Below are 15532 nucleotides of genomic sequence, written 5' to 3' on the forward strand. Positions count from 1 at the left end.
TGACTTGGAAAGTCACAGGCTAAATTACAAATTCAAACCTGAAAAATTTATGGGTGTGAGTACTCATGTATGTGCAAGTGTATGTGCATATGTTAATGAGTACAAAGTTTCATTCTATTGAAATTTATTTCAGATCTATGTAGTTCTAGCACTGTAGCACTGTCCTCCCATTGTTCATCGATTTGCTCAAGCAGGCACCAGTAATGTCTCCATTGTGAGACTTGTTACTGTGTTTGGCATATCAAATACGTCACAGGGAGCATGCCGGGCTTGGCCTTGCAGGCGAGATACTCTCGGTAGCTTGCCAGGCTCTCCGAGAGGGGTGGAGGAATCGAACCTGGGTCGGCCGTGTGCAAGGCAAACACCCTACCTGCTGTGCTATGGCTCCTGCCTATTTAGATCTAAATAAGCAATTTCAAGAAATTGTTAATTTGCAGAAAATTATAGAATCTAAAACACTGATAAGCATAAAAGTCTAAAGAAAACTGATTATTTTAAAAAGCCTGTCTTTGGTTAAAGCTAAATTGATATTTCTTTAAACAAGCAATTGCGATCCCTAAGGACTAACAAGCACAGCCACCAACTCTATAGATCAGAAAAACAAAGTCCAAGCCCAAAGTTCTGAATTAATAATATTGTTCCCATTAACGACTATGAACTGGTTAAAGCTGAAATTGGCTTTGCTAAAATATAATTTAGAATTCCAAGCTTTCATATTCTGCTACCTAGTTCTACCTTTTCCCAGGGGCCTTATTATATTTAACACACTTTAAATGCTATTTGTTAAAAAAAAGGTTTTTTAAAAAAAACAACTTAGGAAATGTTTAACAACCTTTTTCTCTAGACTCATTATACCTATTACATTTATTTCTAAATGATATAGGAAGCATATATAATTTGTAAGTCATTATTCTTTTCTGAGCTCAGGAAAGTTGAACAGATTTTTTATATAAGAACAGACTTTATATTAGATACATGCTATATCTGGGCTGGAGCGATAGCACAGTGGTAGGGCATTTGCCTTGCACATGGCCCGGCCTGGTCGAGCCAGGTTCTATTCCTCCGCCCCTCTCAGAGAGCCCAGCAAGCTACCGAGAGTATTTTGCCTGCAAGGCAAGCTACCCATGACGTATTCGATATGCCAAACACAGTAACAATTGTCACCATGAAGACGTTACTGGGCCTGCTCGAGCAAATCGATGAACAATGAGAGGACAGTGCTACATGTCATATCTGAAATAGTTTAAAGATAATAACAGTGGCTGCGTGATACAAATACATGTATAATAAAGTTTTGTTTTGTTCTATTCAATTTTCATATTTTAAATAAATCTCTTCATTTAATGATATTTCTTGTATTTCAGGATATGATCTTTTTATTATGTCTTCATTGCGTGTGGCCGACCCATGTTCGATTCCTCCATCCCTCTCAGAGAGCCCAGCGAACTTATCCCGCCCTCACAGCAGAGCCTGGCAAGCTCCCTGTGGCGTATTCAATATGCCAAAAACAGTAACAACAAATCTCACAATGGAGATGTTAGTGATGCCCGCTCAAGCAAATTGATGAACAATGGGAGGACAGTGCTACAGTGCTACAGCACTTCAGTGAATATTGACAAGTCAGTAAACAAAATATATGCTAATTTAAAATGTAATGCTCATTAAATCATTCATATATTCCTAAACTCATGGAACAATTATATTTTGTTAATATACAAATTGAATGGAAACAATAAATTATTAAATAAACAATAATTATATAATAATTAGTAAAATATTAGAAATTCAAAATTATAATTGTTGATAAAATAATTTGAAGAAATTCAAAACTGTATTGTATACAGAAGAATATGATAGGTATTTATATTATGTAGAGAAAAAAGGAACTGTGTAACTGTGGAGGGTATGTGTGCCAGAGATTAGGCATGTGTGGTCATTGCAGGTGAAGGGAGATTAGAATGAGTCAGAACATCTGGTGGCATTTTATTTTACAGCATAAATATTTTTCTTTACCTTTTATTCTTCTACTTTCTCTTTGTAGTTCAAATGTCTATGTTATCATAAACTGAATTTCCAGAGTGAAAATAATATGCTTTTTGGAAAGTTAGACTATTCATTTCCTTAAAATATTGAATGAAATAATTATAAGTGACAAAATAATTGTCAAACTGTTCTTATATGTTGACTTTTATTGGCATTCCATTAAGAAACTAATTGTTAATAAAATTCATTTACTATGAACTCTGATTAACATATGCATACAATGTTTTGTCTTTACATAAGCTCTCTCTTTTGTAAATTGGTTGATGAAATTCGGCCCTCGATATTATATCTCAACAATACATTTCAGATAGTTTATTGAGTTGTAATAGTGAGACTTTGTCATAAAACACCATTGTTGAAGCTATTATTTCTTTACATTTGGGAGAAGTCATTTAATAGACATATTCTTTAAATTCTCAACAATGGTTTTATATTGGTTTTATATTTTTTTATACAATTATATGAATAATCATTTAAAACATTTTTTTCTCCTGAAGAAACACGATATGCATTCTGGGCTGGAGAGGCAATGCAGCAATTAGGGCATTTGCTTTGCCGGAAGATGATGTGGGGTTCACTCCCTGGCATCTCATCTGGTCCCTTGAGTCCCATCAAGAGTGATTTCTGAATACAGAGCTAGTAGTACTCCCTGAACACTGCTGGGTGTGACCCCAAAACATATTTCAGATAATTAAAAACATTACAATTTTTGATCAATGTACTTGATACGCCAAACACAGTAACAAGTCTCACAATGTTATGAGGCCCATTCGAGCAAATTGATGAACAATGGGAGGACAGTGCTACAGTGCAGTGCAGTTTATTACTGGACATACATATTCTGTATATACAAAATATTTAATAACAAACTGAATATATAGATAACTCCTTTTTCAAAATAAATATTTAAAGTATTTTTTATTTTAATGAGCTGGAGAGATAGCTCAGCAGGTAAGGTGTTCGCCTTGCATGCGGCTGACATGGGTTCGACTACTCCACCCATCTTGGAGAGCCCTGCAAGCTACCAAGAGTATCTGCATGGCAGAGCCTGGAAAGCCCCCATAGCGTATTTAATATGCCAAAAATAGTAACAACAAGTCTCACAATGGAGATGTTTTTGGTGCCCACTTGAGCAAATCAATGAACAACAGGAGGACAGTGCTACAGTGCTTATTTTAATGCAGGTGTATTTTAAGGTATGAAGAAGTAGATACTATAGAAAGAAAATACAGTTTAGATGTTAAAAGAGATAAGAAGGGCCACATTTTGGTAAAAGTTGAAAAATATCTAATTGTCCATATGATTGTTAATTGCAATGTAAAATGTTAAGCTCAGATATTTGTTTCATATAAACAATGCCTGAGGCATTTTAATAAAATAGTTTATAAGGAAGATAATTGTCACTTATAAAACTAATATTATTTTGTTGTTTTGGTTTTAAATCAGAAATTACAAAATAGCAGAAAGTAAGTTTCATAGCCCAATGGCTGTGAGTATAAATTTCATTCTGTTATTATCCAACTGTATCAGCTTGGGAAAATTGTAATCACTTTTCTTCCATTATTAGTAGGTAAGGCTTAATATCCATGAAACTTTATGAGGAAAAAAAAAAGTAAATGCACTACAGGAGTTTGTAAAATATATAACTGTAAAATATGATTCATTTAGCTTACATAGAAATTTATTTCCCTTCTAAATTAATGATTTGATTAGGTTAAAATAATATATAAATGGTCAATAGATGGTATTAACTTCTATATAATGACCAAACAAGATCCAGAGAATTTTACTTTCATCCGGGTAGGCTTAAGAAAGGCTTCTTCAAATTTCTGGGATAGAAGAATTAGATTAAAATACCTGGAACATACAGGTAAGTAAAAAGAGCTTTTCCTGATCCATAATTCAACACTTTCACATGTTTGCCCTATCATTGTATACCCTGGAGCTCATCATGTCCTACTGTACTGAGTTTAAAACAGTCACCCTAAATATATATTTTCAGAGTTCCCTGACACATGTCTAGGATAACTCTTGTTTATTTGATGGGTTGGCACATCCAGCAGTTCTCAAGGGTTACACCTCACTCTGCAATCAGGAATTCTACTGATGGTTGTAGGGGTACCATGTCAGAGATCAATCCCAAGTTGGTTTCAAGAAAGGCAAACACCTTACCTGCTGTACTATCACTCCAACCCTGAGACAAAATCTTATTTACAATGATATCCCTCAATACCTAAACTTAGAGCATAGTAAAGAATCTGACTATTGACAAATAATGTAGTAATTATTATCTGGGATAAATTAAAAAGAGTTCTATCATGAAAAATGTGGAGGATAATAAGGCATATTCTTTCTGTATAGTTCACTCACAACTTCATAACATATTAATTCATTGATGATTCTAAAAAGCCTAGCAAATATGCTCTGTTCTTATTATTTTTAAAGAATGGCCATTTGTCTTCCTTAAAAGATATATTATATGAGACATTTAATGTAAAGAGGATGATACTTACATTAGCCAGATGAGCTAATTCTATCTCCAGGAACGAATCAGTTGTTTTGGGTTCAGGCCTTATTGTGACTACAATGATTTTGGAGTTTACAACTGTATAATTTCTGAAACAGAATAATTAGAAGAAGAATTATTGGAGAAATAACTGATGAAAAAATACAAAATCCTATTGCTCAATACATTTGGAGGTAGCATATTAAATAAATGTCTCCTACACAAAAACAGAAATATGAGACAAATTTAAACCAAGATACTCATGAAAAGTTAGAGTTCATTTTTGCTGTAAACAAATTTAAGCTGGAATTAGAAAATTATGGGTGTTAATAGGCCTGGTAAATGCTATCATTTTAGATGCAGGAAAAGTGAAATGTAAAATTAATGATAGATCTGATAGGTCTACAAAAGAGCATAAAGCCAAACCATCGGCAATGTTCAAATGAATATAATCCATTTATTTCAATGAGGCCCTAATAGTTTTGTCCTTCAAAAGACCAAAGATCAAGCATTCTTGCATTATTGTACTATTTCAGAATATTTCAAAAAATCATTAATATTAATGATTGGAATGTGGAATACCAGGAAAGAAAGTTTAAATATGAGCAAATACTGTTGCTAATTATCGATCATCATTCATTTCAGCAATAGTTATTAACTAGCCACTTTATTTTCTCAATATGCTCAACACAAGGAATGCATTTACCTTTTGAAATATCTTACCATGTACAATTTACCCACAGATAAGTTTTAAATATAATCATAAGCCATAAAATTATCCATTACCATATAAAACTCAACTACTTATTGCAGGTAGATTTTCATTGAAAGTGTATTAAATGCTAAAATATCACCTCTGGTGATTCTGTAATTTTAATAATTAGCTATTTAAATACATATACATACATATATACTTTATTTGTACCTTTTATATTTGAAATTCAACACTTGTATTGTCCTGAGTAATCAGTAATAAGTATCAATTGCAATAGTAAAAAATAGTGGCAAAATTACTAAAATGTACCACTTGTCTTATTTTGGGAAATGAGTAATAAGTATCACTGTCACTGTATCACTGTCCTCCCATTGTTCATCGATTTGCTCGAGTGGGCCCAGTAACATCTCCATTGTGAGACTTGTTGTTACTGTGTTTGGCATATCGAATATATCACAGGTAGCTTGCCAGGCTTCGCCATGTGGGCGAGATACTCTAGGTAGCTTGCCGGGCTCTCTGAGAGGGAGATAATTGCAATAGTAAAAAACACTCAATGGAAAAATTACTAAAATTATTTCCCATTTTTTATTTTAATGTATTATTTATATATAACAAATTACAAAATTTCATGTTGGCAGTTTAGTGATTTTTGTAATTGTATACTAACACTTAGACACCACAAAATCAAGACAGGCAACAGATTCCTCACTAATCAGTTTCCTCAAGTTTCTCTGTAAAAGGTTCTAGCTCACTTCTGATAAAAGACAACTATACACATCTGCTCACTATCACTGTGCTTTCCTAAAAAGAATCACACGGTATATGGCTTTTGGCTTCATTCATTTTACATATTTTTTCAGATCCAGTCATTTTGTTTGTCTTCAATAACTGAGTAAAATTTCATGGAAAGGATATGTAACAACTTGGAAAGTACTGATCAATTAACCAAGGAACCCTTGACTTACTTCAGAGATGTAGCTGTTACTAATAGTAGCTATACATAGTTAGCTACTGTGAATATGTATGCTATTTAATTAGCATAATTTTTCATGAATGTGTATTTTAATATATCTTGGTAAATTCCTATAAGTGAAAAAAATTTCTTTGTCATAAAGAAAAAAATAGAATGTTAACCTTTTCCACCATTAGAGAAATTTAATATTGAAGGAAGTGTGAATATATTTTAAATAGTTACATTTTTAACCTTGGGCTGGAGCAATAGCACAGCGGTAGGGCATTTGCCTTGAGCGCAGCCAGCCCGGCAGAGACGGGTTTGATTCCTTCGCCCCTCTTGTAAAGCCCGGCAAGCTACCGAGAGTATCCAGCATGGCAAAGCCTGGCAAGCTACCCGTGACACATTCAATATGCCAAACACAGTAACAAGAAGCCTCAAATATGGAGACGTTACTGGGCCCGCTCGAGCAAATCAATGAACAACAGGACAGTGACAGTGACATTTTTAATCTATCAGGTATTTAGTAATGACACATAATAAATACATAAACACTATGGGAGCTTTGTTGTTACACCCAATCCAACTGTAAATAATAAAAACAATGAAATATACATTTTTTCCTTAGGGAGAAGGTAAAAAAATACTGAGAGTTGGCTAACTACCCTTATTTTAGTCTAAACCACCTGAAGTGAGAATATAAAATTTAACTTTAAATGCTACTCTCCCTTTGAAAATTTGTTCTACTTTTGTGAGTGAAAGTAATCAGGAAATCAACTGAGAATAAATGGAGTTAACAAGTTGTAGAACGATACATGGTAACTACATCTGACAGTAGTCTAAGGGAATGACAAGGTTATATAGCTTGGTTTGGGGGGGGGATTATAGAATTTTTTCAGATAATATATTAGTCCCTGATCCTTGATTAAATGAACGGTTTGATGCTCTTCATGTTCCAAGAGCAAGCAGATGCTATTGGTCTACACTAACACTCGACAGGGATGAATGGAGACGTTACTGGTGCCCGCTCGAACAAATCAATGAGCAACGGGATGACAAGTGATATAAGTGAATACATTAGTTTGAATTCAGTTTAGTACTGCATTGGATGCCTGAAACAATTTTTCATATGTTACAAAATTCAGTAGCTTGCCGGGCTCTCCGAGAGGGGCGGAGGAATCGAACTCGGGCTGGCCATGTTGGCTGCATGCAAGGCAGACGCCCTACCGGCTGTGCTATCGCTCCCAGCCGGTAGGGCGTCTGCCTTGCATGCAGCCAACATGGCCAACCCGAGTTCGATTCCTCCGCCCCTCTCGGAGAGCCCGGCAAGCTACCGAGAGTATTCGATATGCCAGACACAGTAACAACAAAGTCTCCAATGGAGACGTTACTGGGCCCGCTCGAGCAAATCGACGATCAACGGGAGGGCCTTTACCTTTACCTTTTACCTTACAAAATTCAATCTGCCTCTTAATTCTGATTCTATTTATAATCCTATTTCTCTACTTACAAAAAACAATGCTAAGTAACCAAATGGTAATTTTTATTAATATTAGTTCATTTTGAATTATTATTACACAGATTATGCATTATTTTAAAATTAAACAAATAATTTAATGAAAATTACAGATGCCACTATTTCAAAAAGGAACTTATAATTTTGTCATCAAGGTACTTAAGTTATTTTTGGATGCCTGAGCATATGGGAGCTTTAAACTAAGGTGATGAGGATGTGGAAAGTAAAACTGCTAAGCTAAGTAGCCTTCTTAGATTATGCTTTCCGATCAAATTTATCAACTACTCACCTGTCCTGATGGAGATTTCTAAAGAATGGAGCCTGTCTTTTGACTTTTGCTAATCATGTGTATATATGAGTGTGCTAGCACATTTAGAATACAAGTGGGAAGAAGTGATAGTTAATAAATTTATTAAAATGGATGTTCTTATGACTTTTGTATTAATACCCCTACCTTGTACTGGTAACATACATCAATCTTTACCATAGCACTGTCCACTGTCCTCCTATTGTTCATCGATTTGCTCAAGCAGGCCCAGTAACGTCTCCATCGTGAGACTTGTTACTGTGTTTGGCATATCGAATATGTCATGGGTAGCTTGCCAGGCTTTGCCATGCAGGTGAGCTACTCTCGGTAGCTTGCCGGGCTCTCCAAGAGGGGTGGAGGAATCGAACTCAGGTTGGTCATGTTGGCTGCGTGCAAGGCAAATGCCCTTCCCGCTATGCTATCGCTCCAACCATAGTACTCATTAATGCTACAGAATCTCTTCCATAGGACAGGTGTAATTTATATAGAGCATTCTTCATTTGCGTTATACTTATCAAATTTTAGTGTTCAAGACATGTTTGAGGAGCAAAACGTATAGTACAGTGGGTAAGGTGCTTGCCTTTCATGTGGCTGATCCAAGCACCCCATATGGGATGAGCCCAGAACACTGCTGGGTGTGGTCTCCAAACAAACAAACACAAGACATTTCCATGCTTTATTAAACGTACTAAAGAAAAACTATCAAACTTTAGACCACGTTGATTTAAAATATGATGCTATGTAAACTAAAAAATATAAATGAATATATTTCATGCAATAGCACCCCCTTGAAGAAAATACATAGTATGCAACATAATCTTTAATTTATTCTATCAATTTATTCTAATTTGCATAAGTGAATAGCTGGCTCCTTATATGCCATGCCAGACACTGTTATCTACTAATGCTCCCTGACTTGATACACATTTGTATTCACTGCTAGGAAAGCAGATCTTAAAGCCAAATAGATTTCATGACTAATGTTATAATGTTCTTTCCTGTCCTTGATATTTGTGAAGGTCAGTATAAAGAACATTCAAAAAAGTATAGAGCTATTTATTCAAGGAGATCAAGTTACTCTTTACAAGTTTTACTAAGACATAAGATGTTTAGGATCCATAAACCATACCTTAAAGAGTATAAAATAATGAGTGTAAAACACAGGGTTTATAAAAGATTTACTTTTGGTAGGAGGACACACAAACTGAAAGTAAAATGATGGAAGAGTCTCAAGATAATATGTGAAAATGCAATCAGAAGAGAGTAGGTATGACCGCGTTTTATATAAGAATGAATATATTTTAAGTAAAACACTGCTATAAGAAACAAACAAAAATTACAGATGATTAGAGAATATATTCCCAGGCAGGTATAACAAGGTTAAGCAGATATTCATCTAACAGTAGGAGATAAAAATCTAAAACACAAACACCGACAAAATTAAAGAGAAAAATAGACTAAATCACAACCTGCCTTAATTTAAATTTTAGAAGATGTTTCTATGTAATATCCTACTTAAATAATATACAGATCAACCAGATAATAAATCAATGGGGAAGCAGAACACTTGAACAATATTATATTTGTATACATATGTATATTCTTTTCTTTTCCAGAACATTAAAGAGCAGGTGATAACTGAAAACTATTTGTTATGACATTAGGAAGATTATGAGGTCATTATTATCAGGTCATAAGGATGATATAAAAATTCAGACAAAGAAGCGATAAAAAACTGGGAATTATAGGCCAATATATTTGATGACTATTGGTAGAAATGTTTCAAAGAGCATTCAATCAAAAAAACTAAATAATACATTACATTACATACAGTAATCAAGAAGAATTTACCCTTGGGTTGAAAGAATAAAAACATATGAAACCCAATCAATATAATATAGCATATAAACATAATAAAAATCACATGACTATCTCAATTTATTCAGGAAAAAATCTGAAAATAATCAGCATTTTTAAAAGTATTTTTAAAAATCCTCTCAATGAAGTACATATAACCACCATTTTAGAAAAAAAGATTAATACCTATGCTTCCAAGTCTCAAAATATTGCAAAGCATCAATAGTAATCCAAAACAGCATGGTATTTACTAAAGACATATTATAGACACATAAAACAGTGGGACAGAATTTGGACCCCAGAAATAGAACATGACTTATATGGTTCAATTATTTTCAACAACAGTACCCCAAAGAGACAAAGGGAAAAGAGTGCATTCAACAAATATGTTGTGTCAATGTGATATCCATATGTAACAGAATAAAACTGCCCCTTTACACTTTGCCATATGCCAAAATTTACTTAAAATAAATTAGAGAGCAAGTAAAACATAAAATTCCTGGAAAAAATAGTAGAGAAGATTCAAGAGACTGAATTTGGCACCAATTCCTTTGAAAGTAAACCAAAAATACTTGGCAACAAATGCCGAAATAGACATATGATACAACATGAAACTTAAAATCTTCTTGCAGTTAAGGAAACCATCCCAATTTACCCAACTTCCTTGATTAGAAAAACTACCTGTAAACTATATATGACATGAGCATAATATGGAACATATGTTATGCATAACTCCTAAAATTCAACAATAAAAATCAGTATTTAAAAATGTGCAGAAAAACTGAAGCTAGCTCAGTGATGAGGAGCCCATAGTTTGCATGGGACCAAGTTTGAGCCCCAGCATTACTAACCTCTCAGCAATCCCTGAACACTACTGGGGTGACCCTGGTGGGCCCCAGAACTTCAGGACCCTAGTAGCTCACATCTGCACCCCAGACTAACCTGACTCTCCAGTTGTCCAAATATCACCAGAAGTCTACCCAGACACCAGTGATCCTCCCCACAATATGCATCTTTCTTAATAAAATATCTATATTGATATAGATAAATACATACCAAGTATATAAAATACTAAATAGCACTACTCAGAAGGGAAATAGAAATCAAAGCTATGACTACATATGACCTTACTACCATTAAGATAGTCTCTGTCATGCAAACCAACAGAAAATAACAAGTATTTTCAAGGCTGTATAGAAATTGAAAGCTATGTGCACACTTGGGAAGGCAAAATGGTGCCATTGCTATGGGTAACAGTATAAAAGATTCCTCAACAAATAAAAAGATGGTAAAGGGGACAGTGCCTGTGAGGTCACAGACTCACAAGGTCTGAACTAGATTAAGAAAAAGAGCTGGGCAGGACAATGAAATTGGTCTTTAAGAATCAAAGATGGGAATAAATATATACTCAGCCTCAATATGGTATACTAGCCTGGATGAATGAGTTTCTATAATTGAATCTGACAAGATCAAATGGTTTTGCACAGGTAATGTCAAGAGTCAGTTTACGGACATGGTATTTCATGATTACAGTGCTTTGAAGAAACTAAAATTCTAAGGTATGGCCCCAACATATCCAGAACTTTGCCAGTTGTAAAAGAATGGGTTGTGATGGATTATTTCCTGTGGATAAAATTAAAAAGCAGAGGTGAGAGATCATGTTACAGCTTGAACACTGGGTCTTGAGTATCTTGAGAATCACCGTCATAAGGTAAACCTCCCATTGTTTATCAATTTGCAAGCGGGCACCAGTAATGTCTCCATCATGAGAATTGTTGTTACTGTTTTTGGCGTAATTTGAGAAAATGAAGGTAAAAGGCACTCTGGGATTGAGAAGGTGGAGCCCAAGAGAGAAGTATCACTGATAATACTCAACATCTGATATTCATGTGGTCTGAGCTTCTTCATTTCTTAGGTCCCAACCATTCTTATTTGGGTGGTGTTTTCATATAATGAGCTTGAGGCCTATCCCAGGTCAGGATAGACACCTATTCCATTTCCCAGTAGACAACCCAAATCATTTTTATTTTAATAATTGATTAATCCCTCTTCTTTCCTTCCTAGATTCAGAGAAAACTTTCTCCCCTTCTCCTTCTGCCACTATGCTGTCTAACTTTTGCTAATATGGATTCCACTGAAAAAGTGGAAACCATTGGTTCATTTACAGATAAGGGACAAAGGTCTGTCTTCTGAAGTTAATCAACTTTTGTGGTAGATAGCATTTATCATCCTGTGTCTTTCTCCTTAAGGTTTTGTAGTGGAGGATGGACCAGGACCTATGACTATTGATGAATGGGTCCATGGCAGCACTGTAGCAGTGTCATCCCGTTGTTCATCAATTTGCTCGAGTGGACACCAGTAATGTCTCCATTATGAGACTTGTTGTTACTGTTTTTGGCATATCGAATACGCCACGTGGAGCATGTCAGGCTCTGCTGTGCGGGTGGGATACTCTCAGTAGCTTGCGGGGCTCTCCGAGAGGGACGAAGGAATTGAACCCGGGTTGGCCATGTGCAAGGCAAATATTCTACCCATTGTGCTATCACTTCAGCCCAGACAAATTGGACAGAAGTGACTGTTACTGTAGGATCAGGATCTTCTAAATTTTTTTTCAGATTCCAGAAGAAACAAAGTTGGTTATAGACAAAGAAAATAAGGAGATGCAGTGGAGAACAGAGTGAAAGACAGGACTAGCTACACTGAGTAGTCCAGTTTGGCTAGTCTTTTATTGTTTGGTTAAGATCTATCTGATTGTGATCAGGTGCTACTCCTGATTCTGTACACAGTGTTGGCTTCTGGACATACTTATGTGGGACCATATGGAGTGTTGGGGATAGGACATGAGCCTGACAAGTGTCAAGCAGCTGTCTGACCTGTTGTACCATTTTGCTCTTCCCAATTTCAGTAATTTAAAAAAAATAATTTGTGAATCACACTGTTTCTGCTTCAAGGACAAAGTCTTTGTGATTATCTCACATGAGCATCTTGCATATGCTCTATCTAACCACAATAAAGGCTAGGGGTAATGGGATATATTTCCAGAAATTTATCATCATTAGGGAAAAAACCCTCAAGCATTTTCTTTCCTTACCTTGGTCCTACAGGATGAAGTTTACATGGAATAGAAAACACAATAGTAAATCAAGATAATCCCACCAGTGTTAAATCCAGAGTATAGTCTTCTAATGAATATTTAGGACTGATAGGGAAATATAGATTTCCCCTGGTACTCATATAAAGGACCATGTGCTATCAGGACTGGAGCCTCCTGCTGCCACCTGATCTGATTTCTTATTGAAGTGTTCCACTAGTCTTTTTTTCATGACCCCAAGGCCGTCCCTGACTTTTTGGGGAAAGCATTTTTAGGTTGTGGTAAACCTAAGGCAGGGATTTGAACTAAAGACTTTTTTAAGACCAGAAAGTCATCTTCTTGTTCTGATGCCACAAGTTTACAGGATATCTTAGATTTCCTCAAACTTTCATACAAGGTTTTGCCTTTTTCCCCATATTTTGGGACCCACAACCTATAATACCCAAGTGGCCCCCTTATAAAAGGCTCAGTATTGCCTCTGTATTCATCTCTAGTCTTTGAGGTTAGAATTGTCCTCATTAGTTTTACCTGTTAATTATAGTTGGGTCATATTCTTTGAGGCTTTTAAATGTTACATCCTCAAGGTTTATACTCAATTCTTCAACAGACAATGGCAACGATTTTTGAAACCCTGGAAAATATGATCCAGATGAGAAGCAGTGACAGTCATTTTGAGACCTGACCCCATCTCAGCACACTACATCATACTGCCATCTTCTTAGACCTACAGTCATGCTGACTCTTTTCAAGTCTCTAGTTGTTGGCAACCTCCAAACTGCTAAGTGACTAAGTGCTTTCACAGGATACATATGGATTTGCCTTTAAGTCTTCCCTCAATTTTATCTAGATTAATTTCTTGAAGAAAAAGGAAAGAAGGAAGAATGATGAAGAAGAGGAGGAAGACAAGAAGCAGAAGAAGTCCTTTCATGTCATTTCACACACAGGTTTTGAATGTCTCCATTGTAGTTATCCAAATATCTGAAAGTTTTCCCGTGTTCAGTTTAATTTGCTTAAAAATATTCTAAAGAAAAAAGAATCATGAATCTTTATCCTGGTTAATCCAAATTCACCTGAAGTAACTTCTTGTAGGGAGAGAGGATTTTTCCTTCCTTCCTTCTTCCTTCCTTCCTTCCTTCCTTCCTTCCTTCCTTCCTTCCTTCCTTCCTTCCTTCCTTCTTCCTTTTCCTTTCTTTTTCTCTCTTTCTTTTTTCTTCTTCCTTCCTTATTTTCTTTCTTTCTTTCTTTCTTTCTTTCTTTCTTTCTTTCTTTCTTTCTTTCTTTCTATTTTTTATTGAGTTTAGAGAAGGGGTTCGTAGATAAGAAAAAGAGGGGTCCAGTCTTTAAGAGAAAGACAAAGAGGAGTCATAGGGTCCAGGCTGTCACCCTAGTTTTTCCTCTTTTCCCCAAGATTTTTGATTCATGTTACGGCAGCGACCACAGCCATTTTATAACTGTGAGAAAGACAAGAATCATTCCCCATTGGAAAACAAAAATCAGACATATGGCAGTTCTACCCAATTTCCCAACCTTTTACAGAACTGGTTCAAGTGAGTATGTGAGGTAATTGATACGTTCCTATTCTGGCCTGACCTCTTGGTTTTACAGTTTACACTGTTGCCAAGCTGTAGTGTGGGAAAAGATAAGGTATTACTTCTTTAGGAATCAGGGATCAATTGTTTTCTAATTTTTCAACAGACTTCTAATACAGGTATAATAAGCATCCGGGGGTGACACATCTTTCAACCCACCAGAAGAGAAATTATCCATTGGCCCACCAAAGAAAGCATTTTGGGGCTGAGACAGTGAACAGGTGCCCATGAACCATGGTCAGTCTGTTTCCTGGGCAGACATTGCTTTCAGGACCTCAACCTTCCATTATGCTATTGTCTGAAAACTTACATAATAGAGACCCTTTGATCTGCCATCCTCCCTGATAAAGCTACAAAAGAGATACTAGTGCACCAATCAGTTGAGTGAAACCATGGCTCATTTAGGAAACTTTACTTTGAGGTGATTTTTCTATGTATGATCTAGATGTCAAAGAGATGGGCTACCTTGGAAAAGGTAAAGGTAAATAAAACAGAAAAAGGCCACCTGTTTTCTTAATTGAATTGCAGTGAATTAGATGGCAGACCAAAATGGCAAATACCAATCAGGGACTTTGGTGAACACCTGGAGGGTTGGGGCAGACCTTCCACAGATTGAAGGGTGAAAGGGGACAGTTAGAAAGGTTTCTAAGAATGTGGAACACCTGGAGAAAACAGTTTTGTCTATTTGCCACATAGGCTAGTCTTAGAAGAGAAGATGGACTTAACTTGCCTGGGCGACATTCTACATCCAAATTCTTCATACCAAATCATGTGCTTAATTACAAAATATTCCCCTTTATGTTGTGTATGTAACCTCCTAGGAATCGATTTTATAAGTACAAAGGACCTCTTAAGGAGAAAGAGCTAAGAGTTGGCAAAACTTGACTCCATTTCCAGTAAGTTTGAGTTAGGAGCTTTGATTCTGTCACCTGGGGACAGAGAAGCCCTTACATCTA

General features: G+C 35.8%; 1 protein-coding gene across 4 annotated transcripts in view; it reads right to left on the minus strand.

The window, feature by feature from the left end:
• ADGRB3 (adhesion G protein-coupled receptor B3) overlaps window positions 1–15532 on the minus strand; it is a 799823-nt gene that overhangs the window by 319920 nt on the left and 464371 nt on the right. For all 4 annotated transcript variants that reach the window (XM_056108346.1, XM_056108361.1, XM_056108354.1 and 1 more), the window contains one exon: window positions 4557–4659. In XM_056108346.1, coding sequence (XP_055964321.1) covers window positions 4557–4659 — 103 coding nt within the window. The remainder of the gene's footprint in view (window positions 1–4556; window positions 4660–15532) is intronic.

Source organism: Sorex fumeus, unplaced genomic scaffold, assembly GCF_029834395.1.
Source record: "Sorex fumeus unplaced genomic scaffold, SorFum_2.1 ptg000008l, whole genome shotgun sequence".
Taxonomy (NCBI): domain Eukaryota; kingdom Metazoa; phylum Chordata; class Mammalia; order Eulipotyphla; family Soricidae; genus Sorex; species Sorex fumeus.